Source organism: Mesoplodon densirostris, chromosome 4, assembly GCF_025265405.1.
Source record: "Mesoplodon densirostris isolate mMesDen1 chromosome 4, mMesDen1 primary haplotype, whole genome shotgun sequence".
In the NCBI taxonomy this organism is placed as follows: domain Eukaryota; kingdom Metazoa; phylum Chordata; class Mammalia; order Artiodactyla; family Ziphiidae; genus Mesoplodon; species Mesoplodon densirostris.
In genome coordinates, this window is record NC_082664.1 from 116,272,205 (window position 1) to 116,289,771 (window position 17,567).

General features: G+C 44.3%; 1 protein-coding gene across 3 annotated transcripts in view; it reads right to left on the reverse strand.

Moving 5' to 3' along the window:
• TBC1D2B (TBC1 domain family member 2B) overlaps positions 1-17,567 on the reverse strand; it is an 85,572-nt gene that overhangs the window by 17,118 nt on the left and 50,887 nt on the right. For all 3 annotated transcript variants that reach the window (XM_060096932.1, XM_060096934.1, XM_060096933.1), the window contains exons 4-10: positions 16,514-16,677; positions 13,462-13,694; positions 12,361-12,756; positions 7,975-8,085; positions 6,778-6,962; positions 3,099-3,593; positions 187-304 (exon numbers count right to left, since the gene is read on the reverse strand). In XM_060096932.1, coding sequence (XP_059952915.1) covers positions 187-304; positions 3,099-3,593; positions 6,778-6,962; positions 7,975-8,085; positions 12,361-12,756; positions 13,462-13,694; positions 16,514-16,677 — 1,702 coding nt within the window. The remainder of the gene's footprint in view (positions 1-186; positions 305-3,098; positions 3,594-6,777; positions 6,963-7,974; positions 8,086-12,360; positions 12,757-13,461; positions 13,695-16,513; positions 16,678-17,567) is intronic.

The window sequence follows — 17,567 nt, forward strand, 5'->3', positions numbered from 1 at the left end:
AGTGAGCCTAACCTGGTACTTGCTCCCAAGCAGCCCGGCCCAGTCTCCAGGGCAGGCCCAGCCTCCGTGTGCACCTTGTTCAGGGGTCCACACACATGGAGCCTCCCCGACCAAGGCTTAATTCAGGTCACATTTCAGCTCTAATTCTACAGGTTTTTGACTGAAGCACAATACTTTTAGAAGTACCTGGGATCCTAAAAGAGTCTTTGTGTAATAGTCTCGAGGCATGAAAACTTCCACTATGGTGACTAGACACCAGAAAGCGTCTTCTTGTTCCAAGTATAGGAGGGCCACTGCCACCAATCTACAAGCAAACGGAGAACAAAGTGAGTGCCAGCCTCCTAGCCCAGACCCGGGCAGCACGGCCCGTCTTCACAGAGGCCTCTGCAGTATGCTGCACTCTCTCACGGCCACAGCAACTTCTAGTTCTCCAAGAAAGAACACTAAATGAGTGTTCCTTGGCAAGGGTGGCATTTCCTAGTTTGAGAAGCAAAGCTACATCCACCCTCCCCTTCATTTGGTTTTTGTTTAAAGATGATGGAACTGTTTCCCAATGAGCAGCCAGCCTCCTTTTTTTAAAACGTTTTCATGATAAGATTTTTGCTAATGCAGCTAATTCTTCGAGTTTTTTGTTCAAGAAGTTCCAACTAATCCTTTTATGCACAAAAAATCCAGGGGTGAATATAAGGGGAAAAGAACACATGATGGTTTAAAAACAACTTTCTTGATACCAGTCTACTTGAAACGGGGCTTCAGACAAATGAATCACTGCGGTGGGGCTTTCTCAAAGAACTGCATCCACAGCACACACGTGGGGTGGGAAAGGGGACCATATGTATCAGCTGTTATGTCACTCACAATGGAAACTTGGGTCTGGCTATTTACATGGTCACCACTGAGAGGTTACTCATCCAGTAACCCCAGGTTTGGCTCTGAGCAGGCATTCAGGGCAGAAGGCTGAAAAGGAAGAGGCAAGAGAAAAGCCCCCCTCTATATATCCAAGAACCTCTGCTCGTGACATGAAGCTTCTGTGCATCACTTACGGAAAACCCTATAGTCACTTCTCAGAATCTGTTTTTGTTTTCTTCCTTGGATAAAATTATAATGAAATCTCAAATTAAAAGGTTAAAAAAAAAAAGAACTGGGAAGGGGATGCCTTGAGTAGGCATGAATGGGATGGAGAGTAGAAAGGTTACAACAGGTAGAGATGGACAAGGAGAGAAATACAGGACATGCACAGCACCTGCGGAAGCCAGGAGAAAGGGTAGAGAGACTGAAATGAGCAGAGCCTTTGACGACATCACTTTTAGTTAAATGCTGTTCCAGATGACAGGCCTGAATCACTGAGGAAAGGCTAGCATTCTTCTGCTGAAGTTCTGGGTTCACAGTTCTGTTCTCATGTACAAAATAATGTGGAGAAAAAAAAATCCAGTAAAATGGTTAAAATTTAGAGGTCCTAATGGTGATGGTACGGAGGAAGATTTAATTTTCTGGAAAGTCTCCTTATGTGTGGAACAGCTGATTCATGACAATGTCAGATAAATGGGGTGTTACTGCACCCAGGCATGCTCGAGTCCTCGCCAAGATCCCTTAAGTTTCAGAGGTTTTTAGCTTCCAGGAATTTTTAGACTGAGTATACAATGTGAACTGTGCATTTATGCAAAACAAGGCTGCTTTGTTAGGCAATAGCTTATTTACAGGCGTTTTTTTTTAAATGGGGACCATCGAGGAGCAGCCACAGTCCCTTTTACTTTCAGGGCCCAGAGAGGGCACCCTGTCCTGACCACCACAGAGGCAATGACTTCCTGGAAACCATTGGTTTCAGGTCTTAACCAATTAACATTCCAGTTTAAAAGCTTTTCTTCCTGCAATACTCTCATTTCAGATGCAAATAGATAGCCCTTATCTGGAGGTCAGTATCCAGCACAGATGAGGATTAAAAAGGCCCAAGAGCTGCCAGAATAAACGTCAGCATTCAAAACTCAATGCATGCACTTGACTTAAGGAGAATTGCTAAAGATGGCACACGGAGCTTCTTCATTCTTTGTCCATGTTTCTAGCAAGCTTGGTTACCTACTTTGATTATACAGAGGAATATAAAAGGACTCTAATGACAGCAGCAGAAGTGCGCCAGCGAGGTAAGAGACAGACAGGAGGTAAAAAGCAGCCACAAGCACTCAAAGTCCAGTGATGGGGAGCAGCTTCATGGAGAAAAGACCTCAGTACCTCCCGTGGCCTCATCCCGGTGCAGCTCAGCTCAGAATGAGGAGCCTGGATCATTTAGAGAAGGTGAGAGGCTTTTCAGTGTCCTCTGCCTATGGAAGCAGGGAAGTAAGCCAGACCTGCAGAAGGCTCTCATACAAAAGAAAACAAGTTTGGGCTCTTCAAGGGCTAGGTTTAACCAGCTGAAAAATTGTTTGGGGCAACCTCTTGATTGACAAAGATCCTGTATAAACAAGGACTGGCCCTGTTTTCACATCAAGCACTGTAAATGAATGAAAGCAAACTTCTGATCGAAACCTGAGTGTGATGAGAACAACAAGGAATCAAAATGAGAAACCTAGTTGTTCCAAATAGTTTGACTTTGGTGTTCTTAATATTGGATTGGCCAAAAAGTTCATTCAGAAAACCCGAACGGGGCTTCCCTGGTGGCGCAGTAGTGGTTGAGAGTCCGCCTGCCGATGCAGGGGACACAGGTTTGTGCCCCGGTCCGGGAAGATCCCGCATGCCGCGGAGCGGCTGGGCCCATGAGCCACGGCTGCTGAGCCTGCGTGTCCGGAGCCTGTGCTCCACAGTGGGAGAGGCCACAACAGTGAGAGGCCTGCATACCACAAAAAAAAAAAAAGAAAAAAAGAAAACCTGAACGAACTTTTTTGACCAACCCAATACTTTCCAAAAGCATGTCTGTTTCTCTCAATTATTCTAGAACTGGGGATACTGCATAATTAAAACTAGCTTACTGCAGCTATTGATATTTATTTCCCTTAAAAGACTGGTTTTTCTTGGCTCATCAGGAGGGGAGGGGGCTGTCAGGCAGCACCTGGAGCTACAAGTTATCTTACCAGCAAAAAGGAGTCCCCTGTGGGCCAGGCACCCACCTGTTTAGACCTTGGCAGTAGCCAATGTCTGGATTCCGCCAGGAGAAGGCGAGCAGGACGTTGCGCAGCTTCTGTATACCTTCCGAGGTGGGGCACGAGTAATGTTTGTTGTTGGGCAGAGTCCGCAGCAGGTCCAGCTCGATCTGCTTGGAGGCCGGGTTCTGTTTCTCCAGAGCCTTCTGAAGCAAGGTCTGGAAGTAACCAGGCTTAGTACTGTCCTTGAATTTCCTGGTGTGAAGGTCTACACACCACTTCCACACCTTGGAACGGTGCTCATGTGGAATGCCCGCACGGATCAGGTTCTTTAATTCTGGAGAGCACATCATCTCCCTGTTCACTGTGCTCGCAAAATAGTTTTCCCACTTGACGCCAGTGGAAACCTCCTGGTTTTCTGTGAGGTAGAGAGTCTTCAGGTCCAATGCCCGGACTTTGGCGACCAACTTCTCTTCCTCGTCATCCTCTGGGACAGTCCTAAACCCATAAATGTCATATTCACTGTTGAGAAAAACAAAAGGAAAAATTAAATGATGCAATCTGGCAAAAAGGTCAATGAAACAGAAAAGAGAACATAGAAATCTACCCGTGTGTAAATGGCACTTTGATATATGACCAGGCATTTCAACTCAGTGAGGAAATAATAAACTTCTCAATAAACAGGGTGAGAATAACTGGCTATCTATATGGGAAAAAATTACATTAGATCTTTCCTTGATACTATACAGGAAAAAAATCAATTCTAGATGGCTGAGGTGCTAAATGTGAAAAGCACAGAAGAAAATACAAGCAATACTGCAAATACAAGGCTGATAAATTTGGCTACATTAATATACATGTGCATGTATGTTTATATAGCCTACATATACACATCCATAACACTTATGCTCGAAAAATGTTTTAAAAAGTGAAAAGACAAGGGAGAAAACATTTGTAAGACATTAGGGATGACAAAGAATTAAGAATTCTTTTTAATTCTTAAAAAGAAAAAGAATTATTCTGCTGTGGTAGGTAGAATAATGGTCCCCCAAAATGTTCCTGGAACCTGTGAATATGTCACGTTACTGCATGTGGAATTACAGTTACAGAACTTAAGGCAGGGAGATTATCCTGGGTTAGCCGGGTGGGACCACAGTAAACACAGGAGCCCTTAAAGTGGAAGAGGAAGGCAGAAGAGTAGACCAGAGATTCAACAATGTAAGAAGAGGCAGGAAGGATGTGAATTGGGAGAGGGCCTGGACCCATGGTTGCTGACTTTGAAGATGGAAGAAGGCGGCCACAAGCCAAGGAATGCAGGTGGCCTCCAGAAGCTGGGAATGGCCACACCTGACAGGCAGCAAGGAAACAAAGACCTAGTCCTACAACCAGAAGGAAGTGTATTCTGCCAACATCTTGAATAAGAAAGGACACAAACTGTCTCCTAGAACCTCCAGAAAGGAACGCAGCACTGCTAATACCCTTACTTTCATCCAGTGAGTCCATGCTGGGCTGCTTGACCAACAGAACTGTTGCATAATAAATATGTATCACAAACTTATTGGCTTAAAACAATAATTTGTTATGGCAGTCATAGAAAACCAATACAAAGGCCTTTCACACTCTGGTGCTGAGTGTGTAAACCTGTACAAGCACTTTGGAAATCAGATCTAGCAGAGCTGAAGATATGCATTCCCTATAGGTCAGGAATTCCGCTTCTAGCCTACACCCTGGAGAAACTCTCTCACGCAGACACACAGACACATGGATACATGTACCATGATGTTTCCTGCACCACAGTTTGTAACAAGGAAAAATTGAACCATTCTAAGTGTTCACCATGAGAGAAGGAATAAAAATGTGAAGTTGTGAGGCAGGTAAAAAAAAATTCTCAGGAGCTACATGTATCAACCTGTATAATTTCAGAAAACAATGTTGAAAGAAAGAAGTTGCAAAAAGGTATGAATATGGTAGGATTAGCATATTAAAACGTGTCTTCAATTAGAGGTACATATTGAAGTGTTTAAAGCTGAAATGACATGTCTGGTACTTGCTTTAAAATATTCCAGGAAAAAAAAAAAAAAAACTTTGGAGGGGAAGGGTACGAAGAAACAGGATTACCAAAATGTTAATAATTGCGAAATTATTGGGTAACAGTTGCATATGGGGGTTGTCATATGATTCCGTCTACGACTTTGTATGTTTGAAATTTTCCATAATGAAAAGTTAAAAGTAAATCAATATACACAGCTATTGTTCTAGTTATACATGAAGTTTGAAAAGATACAACATGAATAGTAAGAGCCCAAAACACAAGTGGGAAGAAGACGTGGTGCCCTCAGGGCAGACTGCTAGGCAGCCCTCACGGGAGTCCCCCCGCCACTGCGGACGCAGCAGGAGCGCACAGCATGGAGACAGCGCTCCTGGCCTGGGAATGGGGCTGCCCAGTCTGGGGCCACGTCCTTGCCACTCACCATCTGTGTAACCTGGGCAAGTTACATCACCTCCCTAACCTCAGCTTCCGCATTTGCTGAGCAAGGATAAAAACATCCGCCTGGCTGAGCTGCGTTAAATACAAGCCTGCATGTAAGGACCTTGGAACGGCTCCCAGCACACAGGGCTCCGTAAGAGTTTTGTAACAATGGCATTGGTCGCATTCTGACAGCATAGTTTTACCTGTCATCTGAGTAACATGGACAAGGCAGGCCAGTGTTGTAAGCACAGAGAAGGGAAAGAGTGGTTCAAGCTGAAGCCAGGCTTCCCCTGGGCCAGGGGTGGGGCTGGAGAAGCTGAGCCACAGCAGCAAGCAGGGCCTAGACACAGGGCTGCCAGAGGGGCAAGGGGGCGGAGACAGGAGGAGACTGGACTGAGAGGATTTGCAGATTTCTACTTGAGCCAGTATTTCATGAATCTCAGTTTTTTTTTTTTTTTTTTTGTGGTATGCGGGCCTCTCACTGTTGTGGCCTCTCCCACTGTGGAGCACAGGCTCCGGACGCGCAGGCTCAGCGGCCATGGCTCACGGGCCCAGCCGCTCTGCGGCATATGGGATCCTCCCGGACCGGGGCACGAACCCGTATCCCCTGCATCGGCAGGCGGACTCTCAACCACTTGCGCCACCAGGGAGGCCCGAATCTCAGTTTTAAGAAACTAGGATATGAAGGTTCTTAATCCAAGACCCATCACAGGCTTCCACACTCCATGATTTTCTGCAAAATAGATACAATATCGTGTGTGTGTCCAACTGCATTTTGGGGCCAAGGGTGTCCACGGCTTGTATCAGACCCTCAGTGAGTTCTGAACCACTGAATCAGGTTATCCAAGTGTCCTTCCCTTACAGAGAAGACCCAATTTTCCACTTAGGGTCCCCCTTGGCTTTCAAACCACCCATGGGTGCAGCCATGTCTCTGGAGAGGGTTCTACTCATAGGAAGACAGGCTCCTCTTGCAGCAGGACTGTCTACCACCCACGTTGGCATGGTACATGGGAGAAAGGTCTTGGAATGAAAACTTAGGCTGAACCCCAGCTCAGTTACTTGATTATTACAGCAAGACTGATGACATTATCTGTTCTAATGACTGGAAGGTCCTTGTCATGAGCATCAAATGAGACACGGAGAATTGTGTAAAGTTCTCAATGAATGGCTACTGCTGTTGAAAGAGGGACTTGAGAAATGGGTCCCACTCTCCTCAACGGTCACTAGCACCTTTACCTGACAAGATGAGGTTTAACGAATGCTTGCTCCGGGCTCTCAACCTGCAGAGCATCCTCCAGCAGCTGGGCTATGACATCCCGAGAAGGCCCCTGTTCTTCTGAGCAAACTGGTGTCTTCATTTCTTGGAGCAGGATCAAGTATTTGCTTTCTATCTGGCAGAGCTTGGCTTCCAGGCTAGAATACTACAGAGAATGTGGTAGTTACCTCCAATCAGACAGAGACACAGGAAGAGCAATCCTCAAGTACCTCAAGCAATCAAAGAATGACAAGCCAAGAACCACTAGCAAGTGAGCCAGAAAGAGACTGTATCAAAGACAAGAGATGAATTTATGCCACAGGCCACCTGTCTTATTTAAATGGCCCACATGGGCCCCGTCTTCCTTCTAGGGGGTATGACACAGAAGTACTGGTAATAAGGCCTCTGCATGTCAACACACATATCACTTCTGGACAGGGTTGAGGTGAGCAGCAGAAACCAGGCCACACACCCATTACTGAGGTCAGGCTGAGTGCCACCTGGACACGAGCCCCAAGCAGCCATCCCACGCAACATCAATCCTTTCCTAGGATGCTGTGACCCAGAACTAGCTCTCATCTGCTACCTTAGCAGACAAATCAATACACCCCTGGAAAACATGCAGGAACAAGGTTTGGGAAGATATTCTGAGGACTGCTCAAAAGGTATATGAGGCATACAACAGCTGCTGACACAGTGTCACTGAGCTTCATTTGATTGTAACTGGAAAGTCTGTGACGTCTCTACACCCTGCAAAGCCCTTTTCCACCACAGTCACATCTAACTCTCAAACCAACCCTATCAGGTTCACAGAGGGGGCATCACCCTCACCATCCCCATTTATAGATAAGAAACTGATTCACACAACTCAGTAGCATAAATCAAAATCCAAATAACCTTAATTTGGGGGAACCTTAGAATTGTATTTAATTTTTTTTTCTGTAAACTTCATTATATGTGTAAATAAAAGCCACCTCTCAGGACATTTCTATTTGTCTTCATCACGAAGTGAAACTAAACACAGGGCTATGCACTTTATATACTTTAAATATAATTTGTTATCAATAACCACACCCTCCAAGCATGGGGGTTGAACTGATTTTAAAGCATGTCCATTTTTAAATGGTTTCTGAATCATACCTCCCCCCAGATAATAGAATATAACCATCCTGACCCACCTTTGCCATCAGATCCCTCGCGCTTCTTTCTGCATTTCTCCGTAGAGCTGAGAGTTCCAAGATTTCCTTATTCAGAAATTTATTTTGCGTTTTGTACCCCTGTAGATTATCCTGTTGCAAAAAAAAGGTCCATCAATTCACATTGGTTGAATGTTGATTAATTATTCTATATCAGCGGTCCCCAACCTTTTTGGCACCAGGGACCAGTTTCATGGAGGACAATTTTTCCACAGACCGGGGGGTGGGAGGATGGCTTTGGGACGATTCAAGTGCTTTACATTTATTGTGTACTTTATTTCTATTATTATTACATTGCAATATATAATGAAATAATTACACAACTCACTGTAATGCTGACAGGAGGTGCAGCTCAGGCGGTAGTGTGAGCGATGGGGAGCAGCTATAAATACAGATGAAGCTTCACTCGCTCGCCCACTGCTCACCTCCTGCTATGCGGCCTGGTTCCTAACAGGCCATGGACCGATACCAGTCCGTGGCCCAGGGATTGGGGACCCCTGTTCAATATAATTAATATTTTGCTGCCTCACCAATCAAATAGCCCTGCTAAGTTAGAACAAGTTCTAAGGAAATGAAAGCTGATTACTAGACACTTTCTGACTGAACTTTGCGGTTACCCTTGGCAGTAGAAGGTAGGCAGGGACCACTGCTGTAATGAAGGAGATGGGGAAATAAATTTATTTAATGGTGGTGATTTTTCTCATCTGTCCTTAGGAAAAGTAAGTAGGACTTATGTCCTAAATCTATGCAAATATTTTATCTACCCACATTTATTGGGTACAAAAGGTAATGCCTTACATTCATTTTGTTTTTTAACTAGAGAAACTGAACAAATTTTCTGTAGATTCTCATTTTTACTTACCCAGTTTATGTGGAAGAGGCTACACACATACACAATGCCCTTACTTAAAGAATTACACTTAATAATGAATACATATAACCTACAATGTACAAGGCACCTAAGAGAACATGTTCCTCAACTTTTTTACATTAAAAAATTTCAAGCTTATGAAAACATTGAAAGAAAAGTACAATAAACACAATATACCCTTCACCTAAATTTGCCAATTGTTAACTTTTGCCACATTTACTTTCTGTTTTTACGAGAACATCACAAGCTGGTGACACGTTCTGCCAAGTCCAACTAAAAGTTCAGCCCTGGCAGAAGAGGGTGCCATACGTGACCTTCAGCCCTCGAAACTCTGAGCAAGGCAAGCGAAAGGAAACCTTTGAGACAACTGGAGCACTGATTTCTAAATGCTCCCTACCAAATTCAGTCTTTTACAAATGTCTTTTTCCCCTACTCTGTTTGAAGTTTTCAAGGAATTTCTGATCCCTCAATCACAGGAGAAACTGTTCACAACAGCTCCAAGAGCAGGCCAGGGGTGGTCAACAAAGGCACTGACTCCTGTGCTGTCCCAGGACAGAGACCATGGCCCCTCCCCAGAGATGTGTCCAGAGACGTGCCCCAATATCCAAACTAGAAACCACCAGGGCGGTACACAATTTCCCCTGAAAATACAGAAGAACTGAAAATGTTCCAACAGTCCCTTTAATCGCTGACACCTACGGAGCACTTGCTATGGGTTACAGGTGCCCTGTGCTAGGCACATGAGGTCCTCGATCCCATTTAAACCTCACAACTCTTCAGCAGCCACTCTCGTCATCTCCATTTCCTAGGTGAGGGGCTGAGCCACAGGGAGGCTGCACAACTACTAAGTGTCGGGCTGGGAGCCAGGCCTGCTGCGCTCTTGGCCCAGGTGCTTGGCCCCTGACGCCCACCTAAGCTCTGATACACATCACACCTTCTCAGTCTCAGCAAGACCGCACGTCATGACAAGCACTGAAGACAGGCGCTGTCAAACCCCAAAGGAAGTCCACAGACTTCCTTTTCTGATCGGAATCATGATGTTCTCCTTTCTCCTGGCGTCTTGAAGCTCTCATATTTGGAAACAATGAACAAACATGTTACTAAAAGGCAGGCTGATTGAAGGAAGGTGAGCTAGAGGGCAACTAAAGAATACACTGGGCCATGATGGACAGAGACTGAGCAGGGTGGGTTGAGGGAGCAGGACACCACAGTGTGTCATCTGTGTCTTTGAGTAAAACTTTGCATTACAGTCTAAGGAAGTCCTGATAATGTATCTCAAGGATTCTTTCTCTAAAAAGGGAACCCTCTTGCACTGTTGGTGGGAATGTAAATTGATACAGCCACTATGGAGAACAGTATGGAGGTTCCTTAAAAAACTAAAAATAGAATTACCATATGATCCAGCAATCCCACTACTGGGCATATACCCTGAGAAAACCATAATTCAAAAAGATACATGCACCCCAGTGTTCACTGCAGCAGTATTTACAATAGCCTGGACATGGAAGCAACCTAAATGCCCATCGACAGACGAATGGATAAAGAAGATGTGGTACATATATACAATGGAATATTACTCAGCCATAAAAAGGAATGAAATTGGGTCATTTGTAGAGAAGTGGATGGATCTAGAGACTGTCATACAGAGTGAAGTAAGTCAGAAACAGAAAAAGAAATATCGTATATTAACGCATGTATGTGGAGCCTAGAAGAATGGTACAGATGAACCGGTTTGCAGGGCAGAAGTTGAGACACAGATGGGGGGAAAGCGGTTGGGGGTGGTGGTGGTGGTGTGATGAACTGCGTGATTGGTACTGACATGTATACACTGATGTGTATAAAATAGATGACTAATAAGAACCTGCTGTATAAAAAAATAAATATCATAAAATTCAAAAAATTTTTTAAAAAAGGATTCTTTCTCAAGAATGATGATCACAGCAAGTTAAGACTCTATGAGGTGCCAGGTGCCCTGTGAGGACTTTACATGGAATACCTCTTTTAACCCTTACAAGACCCTATGAGGTAAGCGCCATTTCACAGATGAACACTGAGGCAGAGAGGTGAACCAGCCTGCCCAAGGTCAGAGGTCATGAGTGGCAAAGCCGGGTTTGAACCCAGCCAGGTCTGACTCCAGAGCCCATGCTCAGTCTAAACTGCCACCCCATACTGGGACACATCCCCTTCCTCATTGATGTTTATTACAGTTGTGATTCAGCTTTTTTGTTTTTGTGCTTTATAAACTAAACTCTGAGCTCCAGGACAGAGACTGTATACTTTGTGTGGAGTACAAAGCCCAGCACATGGCTGACTGACTGAATGAATGAATGAATGAAAGAGTCCCAAGAAGGAAAAGCTGTATGCATGAAGATATTCATAAAATAACAAATCACAGGAAAGAAGACAGAGGCTGATTAAGTAAATGATGACAGAGTCAAAAGATGGACAGTCTGGAATCATTAATGATAGCAATACAGAAAGTGCCTGGGTTCTAAGCCTGAATGAAACAAAAGTCTATCTACTCCAGGAAATGGAACAATTATGTAAACATGGAAAAGGCCTGGAAGGAAGTGTGGGAAAAATATTTAAATCACTAGGGTGGTAAAATCCTAAGACCAATATGTGCTCCTGCCTCAAAATACTACAGGAACAGAAAGTGACCACATATGAGACCAAAAAAAGAAATGTTAGCATACTCTAAAAAGCAGAAATCTTTACAGGCACATACACTGACTATAAAGCAAGATACTGAATAGTAACAGTAACAACAACAAAAAAGATACCTTCCCCCCACCAAAACACACACAAAATTTTTTTCCCCACCTAGACATTTTAAATTTGGGGTCAAACGAAGAAATCAATATAGAAACCATGTGGTATCTAAAAGTGAAGGACAATGAGATTCTTCACTCCAATTCTCCCAGTGCCACCAGAGAGGAGGCATGAATGTGACAGTCTTCTGCATGGCACAGGGGATGCCCTGGCAATATCCGGCCCAGGCAGAGCAATGTCAGAAAACATGAGGTCACCAAGCCGGGCAGGACTCACTCAGAACGCACAGGTCACAGGGAAGTCCCTTAACAACCTTTCTGCCTCTCCATAAGCTATGTCACCACTTAACCTCACTCTTGTGGAATTCTGAAGCCACAGACTTTATAAATTAAGCTGAGAAATGTTGGAGAAAGAAAAAAATGTCACCCGTTACCCTGCAAAAAGAAAAGGTCAAGAAGTCTAGTTGTCTGAAACTGTTCTGAGCTATGGCGACACTGACGGGCCATAGGAAGCTTTTTCTAAGGAAGCTTCTTAGAAACCTAGTAATTATCTGACTGGAAGTCCTGTGACACTTGTCTTTTAAAAAAAGGCACAGCTGCTCTGCTGTCACGCCAAATCAAATTAGCTCACTGAGGCTAGCGGCTCTACAGTGACATCAACAGACAGGCTGTTAGTGGGTTTTGGATTTCTTGTCCCAATAACAGGGGCCCACGCCCTGCTCTTACTTTCAGTCGGTCCAGTTCCAGCTGGTCCCTGGCTGTGGGGAGGGCCACAGGAGAGCTGGGCATGGAGGTGGGAGAGGATGCGCTGGCCTCGCACTCGCTGAGCTGCCGGGAGAGCTTCATAATGACCTCGTCCTTGGCCTGGATGGTCTCCATCAGCATCCCCAGCTGCTCACTGAGCTCGCCCACTTTGTTCTTCAGCGTCTGTACTTCCTGCTGAAGACTCTCTTTCTCCTGGTTGAACCTCTCCAGCTGGCTAGTGAGGCCCAGAATCTGGTCGTCCTTCTGGTGCAGAAGCCCCAGCGTGTCCTGCAGGACCCCCTCACAGAGGCGGCTGCTCGTGAAGTACTTGTCGTACTGGGAGGACCGCACCGTCTGCTGCAGGAGCCGCACGAGCTCCTGGGAGCCAGGGGAGGATGGAGTGGGGAGCAGGGGCGGGAGAAAAAGCAGAAATCATGGCAACCCTGCATGGAGCAACCATTGGTATTTGAGCAAATGCAGAAACTTTACTGGAAATATTTTAATAACCAACTTCCTCTTAAAGGATCTCAAAAATAGAGAAGGAAAAATATTTATTCCATAAAGCCTGTCTGTAGAGAACAAGAGTAGGAAACAGGAAATAGTGGACAGGCAGACTGCAATTAGCAATGGCTCCCAGTAAACGTTCATCCCTATTAAAAAATCTGAGGTCTAAATTCACTGACCTGCTGAGGAATTAAGTATAATTAGGTGTGATCAGCTCAAAAGGAAGCTGCTGTTTTAACAGGATGTGGAAACTCTTTTAACAACTGTTCATGGGCCTTGGGCTGAAGCTATGCTCAGAGAGATCTGACGTCAGGGCAGGCGTGGGCAAGGTGCAAACAACACCCTCCCCGACCCACTCTGAGGGGTCTTCACTCTCTCCCGAATTTCAAATGTCTACGAACAAATGACCAAGCAGAACAGCAGTGCCTAGGTCGGTGGCCGTGGCAACATACAGCTCTTAGGGGAAAAGCACCTTCTGGGAAATAATGGAGTCAGAGAAACATGAAAGCCGGGTTCTGCTCCTCTGGTCCTTGGCCTGCTGACATGAGATGAGATAGAAATGTGAGGAAGAAGAATTACCTTCTGACTGGCTAAGTCTTTCCTTAACCTTTCCAGCTCTTCCTGCTGGTTCTGGACCTGCAGCTGCATCTCGGAGGCCAACTTGCTGGTGCTACCACTGCCCGATGGCCCCTCGGCTGAAGGGTCACCACTACTGTGGCGATTTTTATACGATCCAATCATGTCTTTCAAAGGGCGTTTTCCTTTGTAGGGAATACGTCCAAAATCAAAGGGAAATCCTGAGCCAGTTACTCCTACATAAAAACAAAACTTGTTTAAGTTCAGGTCAAATTTTCCTTTCAGAAATTCCAGTAAAATACATTAACATTCCATTCATCATCCTCTAAGGAGTTCTGCATGCGTCACTCTCTGCTCCTACCTCATTCTTGATAATAACCAAGCTTAAAATCAAAGATGATATTTCATGTGATCACTTTTAAAGAAAACTTTCTCTATTTGCTCAATTTTTGCATTAAGACAGACGAAAAAAAGTCAGACTATACATTAGTACTAATGAGGAATTTATGACAAAACTGTACTAAACTCTCTCAAGATTCTTTTGTAATGTTAAGTTTATTTTCCAAAAGATCAGTTCTAAGCCTATGTGTTCATATCATTATTTTCCTATTTCAGGTACTTTGAGGACCAAAGAGAACAGAGACACAGACCAGGGAAGAACATGGTTGCTCCAAGTTCCTACAGCATCCTGAACACAAGGTGTCCCTTCCACCGGGCACCTTAGTAAGGACAGGGCCTGCATCTATAAAGTTAGTGGGTAGGACTTAGAGATACACTAGGGATCCCCGGCTGCTTATTTTTAGCTAATCTGTCCTTACTTAAAAAACAAGCCAAAAAAACCCCGAGTTTATGTTTTCTTAATTGTAAACACATTTTATTCTCTTCCTTAAAAACGAGTATTTAAAAATATTGAGGGATCCAAATAAATTTTAGTATAAATGGATTCAAATATATATTAAAAATATAAAGAGGAGAGTACATACTATATAGATTCCATTTATATAACTTTAGAAAACAGGCAAAATAAATCTATGATGTTAGGAGTCAGGACAGTGGTTTCGGGGGTGGGGGTGGGAGGTGAGGCAGTGACTGGAAGGGGTTTGGGGATAGAGGCTGTGACTCCTGGTACTGTCCTGTTTCTTCAAGTAAGTGCTGGCTACATGGATATGTTCACTTCGTGAAAATCCATTGAGCTATACATTTCTGATTGGGGGACTTTTCTGTGTGTATGAAGATTAGCTTACTTCCCATGAATGACATGGACAAGAAGCTAGCAGACTGATTCTTGGAGCCATTACAGGAAATATCCATGAATCATCAAGATAAAAATCCAGAGACATCCTCGTCCCTCCATGTCTTCCACACAGGCTCCCTCTCAAAGGGATCAGGGGCTGGGCAGAGGCTGAGAAGGCTGCTCCCAGACAAGAAGCTGCTGTCCAGGGGTGCTGGGAGTTTCTTGCCCCATCCGAGTCACTAAGCCTTACTGATTCTTCCTTCCCAATCTTGCTACCATTCACCCTTCCATTTCATTCCTAGAGTCGCTATGGGGAAGTCAGAGCCAACAATGTTTACCTTCAACAATCCAAATCCCCAACACAAATCCCTGTTCCTCAGAAGGCCTTCCCGGTTGACAATGAGCCCCTCTCCTGGGTGCCCCGCTGGCTGTGCCACGTGCTGGGTCACGAGGCACGTGACCCACATCTTCACCACGTCACACTGGACCTTAGGGTTCCATGCTACCATCCTGGGGATCACTAGTAAACCCCCCACCAAAGCAAGTCATGTGGTCCTTTCCCAGGGGACAGAAAAAAATATCACCTTCAGTAAGTATGTGCTCTCAGTAAAGACTTCCTAAAATCCTGCCTCCTAATCCTGCCAGCTCGAGCCAGAATGAAGCATAAGGCAGAATTTCAAAATTATTTATTGTTATTTTACATTTCAAACATCAATATTCCCTCAGTGGATCAATGGATGTAGGATCATGAAGGGCTGCTTAACGCATTAGGCAAAATGCCAATGGAGAGATGTATGAACAGGTCAGGCCGACACCCTAAATCCTGATTGACCTTAATATCACAAAAAGAGGGAAAACCAGATATGATGTGGTTCCAGATATGATGCAACAAGAAATACACAGCATCCCTAGCCCCCACCCCACCCCCAAATATTCTTGTCATAATTAAAAGTCAACCCTGAATCTGGGCAGGCCTCTACTCTAGCGACAAGTGTATAGGAAATACAGGGATGGAGGAGCATATACTGTGACCCTGCAAAAATATAATTAACAAAATCCAGAATGTGGGCAATTCCTTGACACGTAGACCCTGTTTCTTCAACAGGCGTGGCAAGGGAAATGGAAGACAAAAAACAAACAGAGAGCTGTTCAGACTGAAAGAGACCCAAGAAGACACACAACTAAACACACTTGGGGGCCTGTTAGCCCCTCATTTGCTCATGCCAACTGCACGCAGACATTTATGGAACAACTGGGGAAGTAGACAAGAAGGATTTACTGTAAGTGTTTAGGTATAACTATGAAGCTGTGGTTCTTTTATTAAAGAGTCATCTCTTGGAGATACCTACTAAAATGTTTACAGATGCAAAGGATTAATATCTAGAACTTCCTTTAAAATAGCCCAGCTGGTGGTGGGTGCCAGGAGGGGCAGGAGCTCAGAGGAGATACAAAGGAAAAAAGAGAGGCCATAAGTTCAAAACTGTGGAATGTGACACTACAGCTTCTACTTGTGTGTGCGTTAACAAATTTCTATAAATAAAAAGTTTTAGTGTTTTTTAAATCAGTATTTCTGTAAAGAGCACCATGACTTCCAGATCTTCTATCTCCTGAAAAAGTTTCAGAACCACAGGATTGGACAGTTATTTATTTCTTGTGACATTTCATTTTCAAGCCTTTATGTTTTAGTTCCCACAAAGAGAACACAACTCCCGTTGGGTCTCATGCTCCCCGTGATACCTGCTACCAAAGGGTCTCCCACATCACCAGTGGTTAACAGATGGCAGCGGAGAGAATGAAAGACAGCAGGAACCACATCCATACCTTTGTTTCCTTCAGGGATCTGCTTCTTCCTTTCTTCCTGTACCATGGACTCCTCCAGGTCCTTAGGGCTTGGCTCTAAAAGCTCCCACTCTTCATTGGTGTAAAACACACTCCTCCGACTGTCGTTATGCCCTCTTCCAGGACGAAAAGAAGACATTGAATTTCTATTGGGAAAAATGAAATGTTTTATTTTTTAAAAAAATGGTAACGTGAAACGTAATGTCACATACATACGCGTGGCAAAAACTAAAATCTGATAATAGCAAATGTTGGTGAGGATATGGAGAAATGAGAACTCTCATACACTGCTGGTGGGAGCATAAATTGGAACTATTACCATGGAGAACAATTCAGCAACATACAGATAAGGTGAAGAAGTTTTTGCCCTAAGACCCAGCGACCCAGCATTTCTTAGATTCTTCAACATTTGCACAAGGAGACACAAACAAGAACATCCACTGCAGCACTATTCATATTAGCAAAACCCCCAACAACCTAAACATCTATTGACAAGAGAACAGATAAATAAACTGTAGCATATTCATACAATCAAATACTATACATCACTTAAAGTGAATTCATTCATTCAACAAATATTAATTAAGTGCCTACAATGTGCCAGGCACTGTTCTAAATGTTTGGGATATGCTAGTGAACAAATATTCCTGTCCTTGTGGAATGTACATTCTATCTAAAGCTACATGGATCATATGGACAAATTTTTTTTTCTTTTTTTTTTTTGCGCACTATGTGGGCCTCTCACTGTTGTGGCCTCTCCCATTGCAGAGCACAGGCTCCGGACGCGCAGGCTCAGAGGCCATGGCTCATGGGCCCAGCCGCTCCGCGGCATGTGGGATCTTCCCGGACCGGGGCACGAACCCGTGTCCCCTGCATTAGCAAGCGGACTCTCAACCACTGTGCCACCAGGGAAGCCTGACAAATATTTTTTAAATGCTGAATAAGAAAAGAAAGAAAACTGAAGAATGACATGTACAACATGATATTTTTTTAAATCTTCAAGATAATACTATTAATAGATATCACTTATAGATAC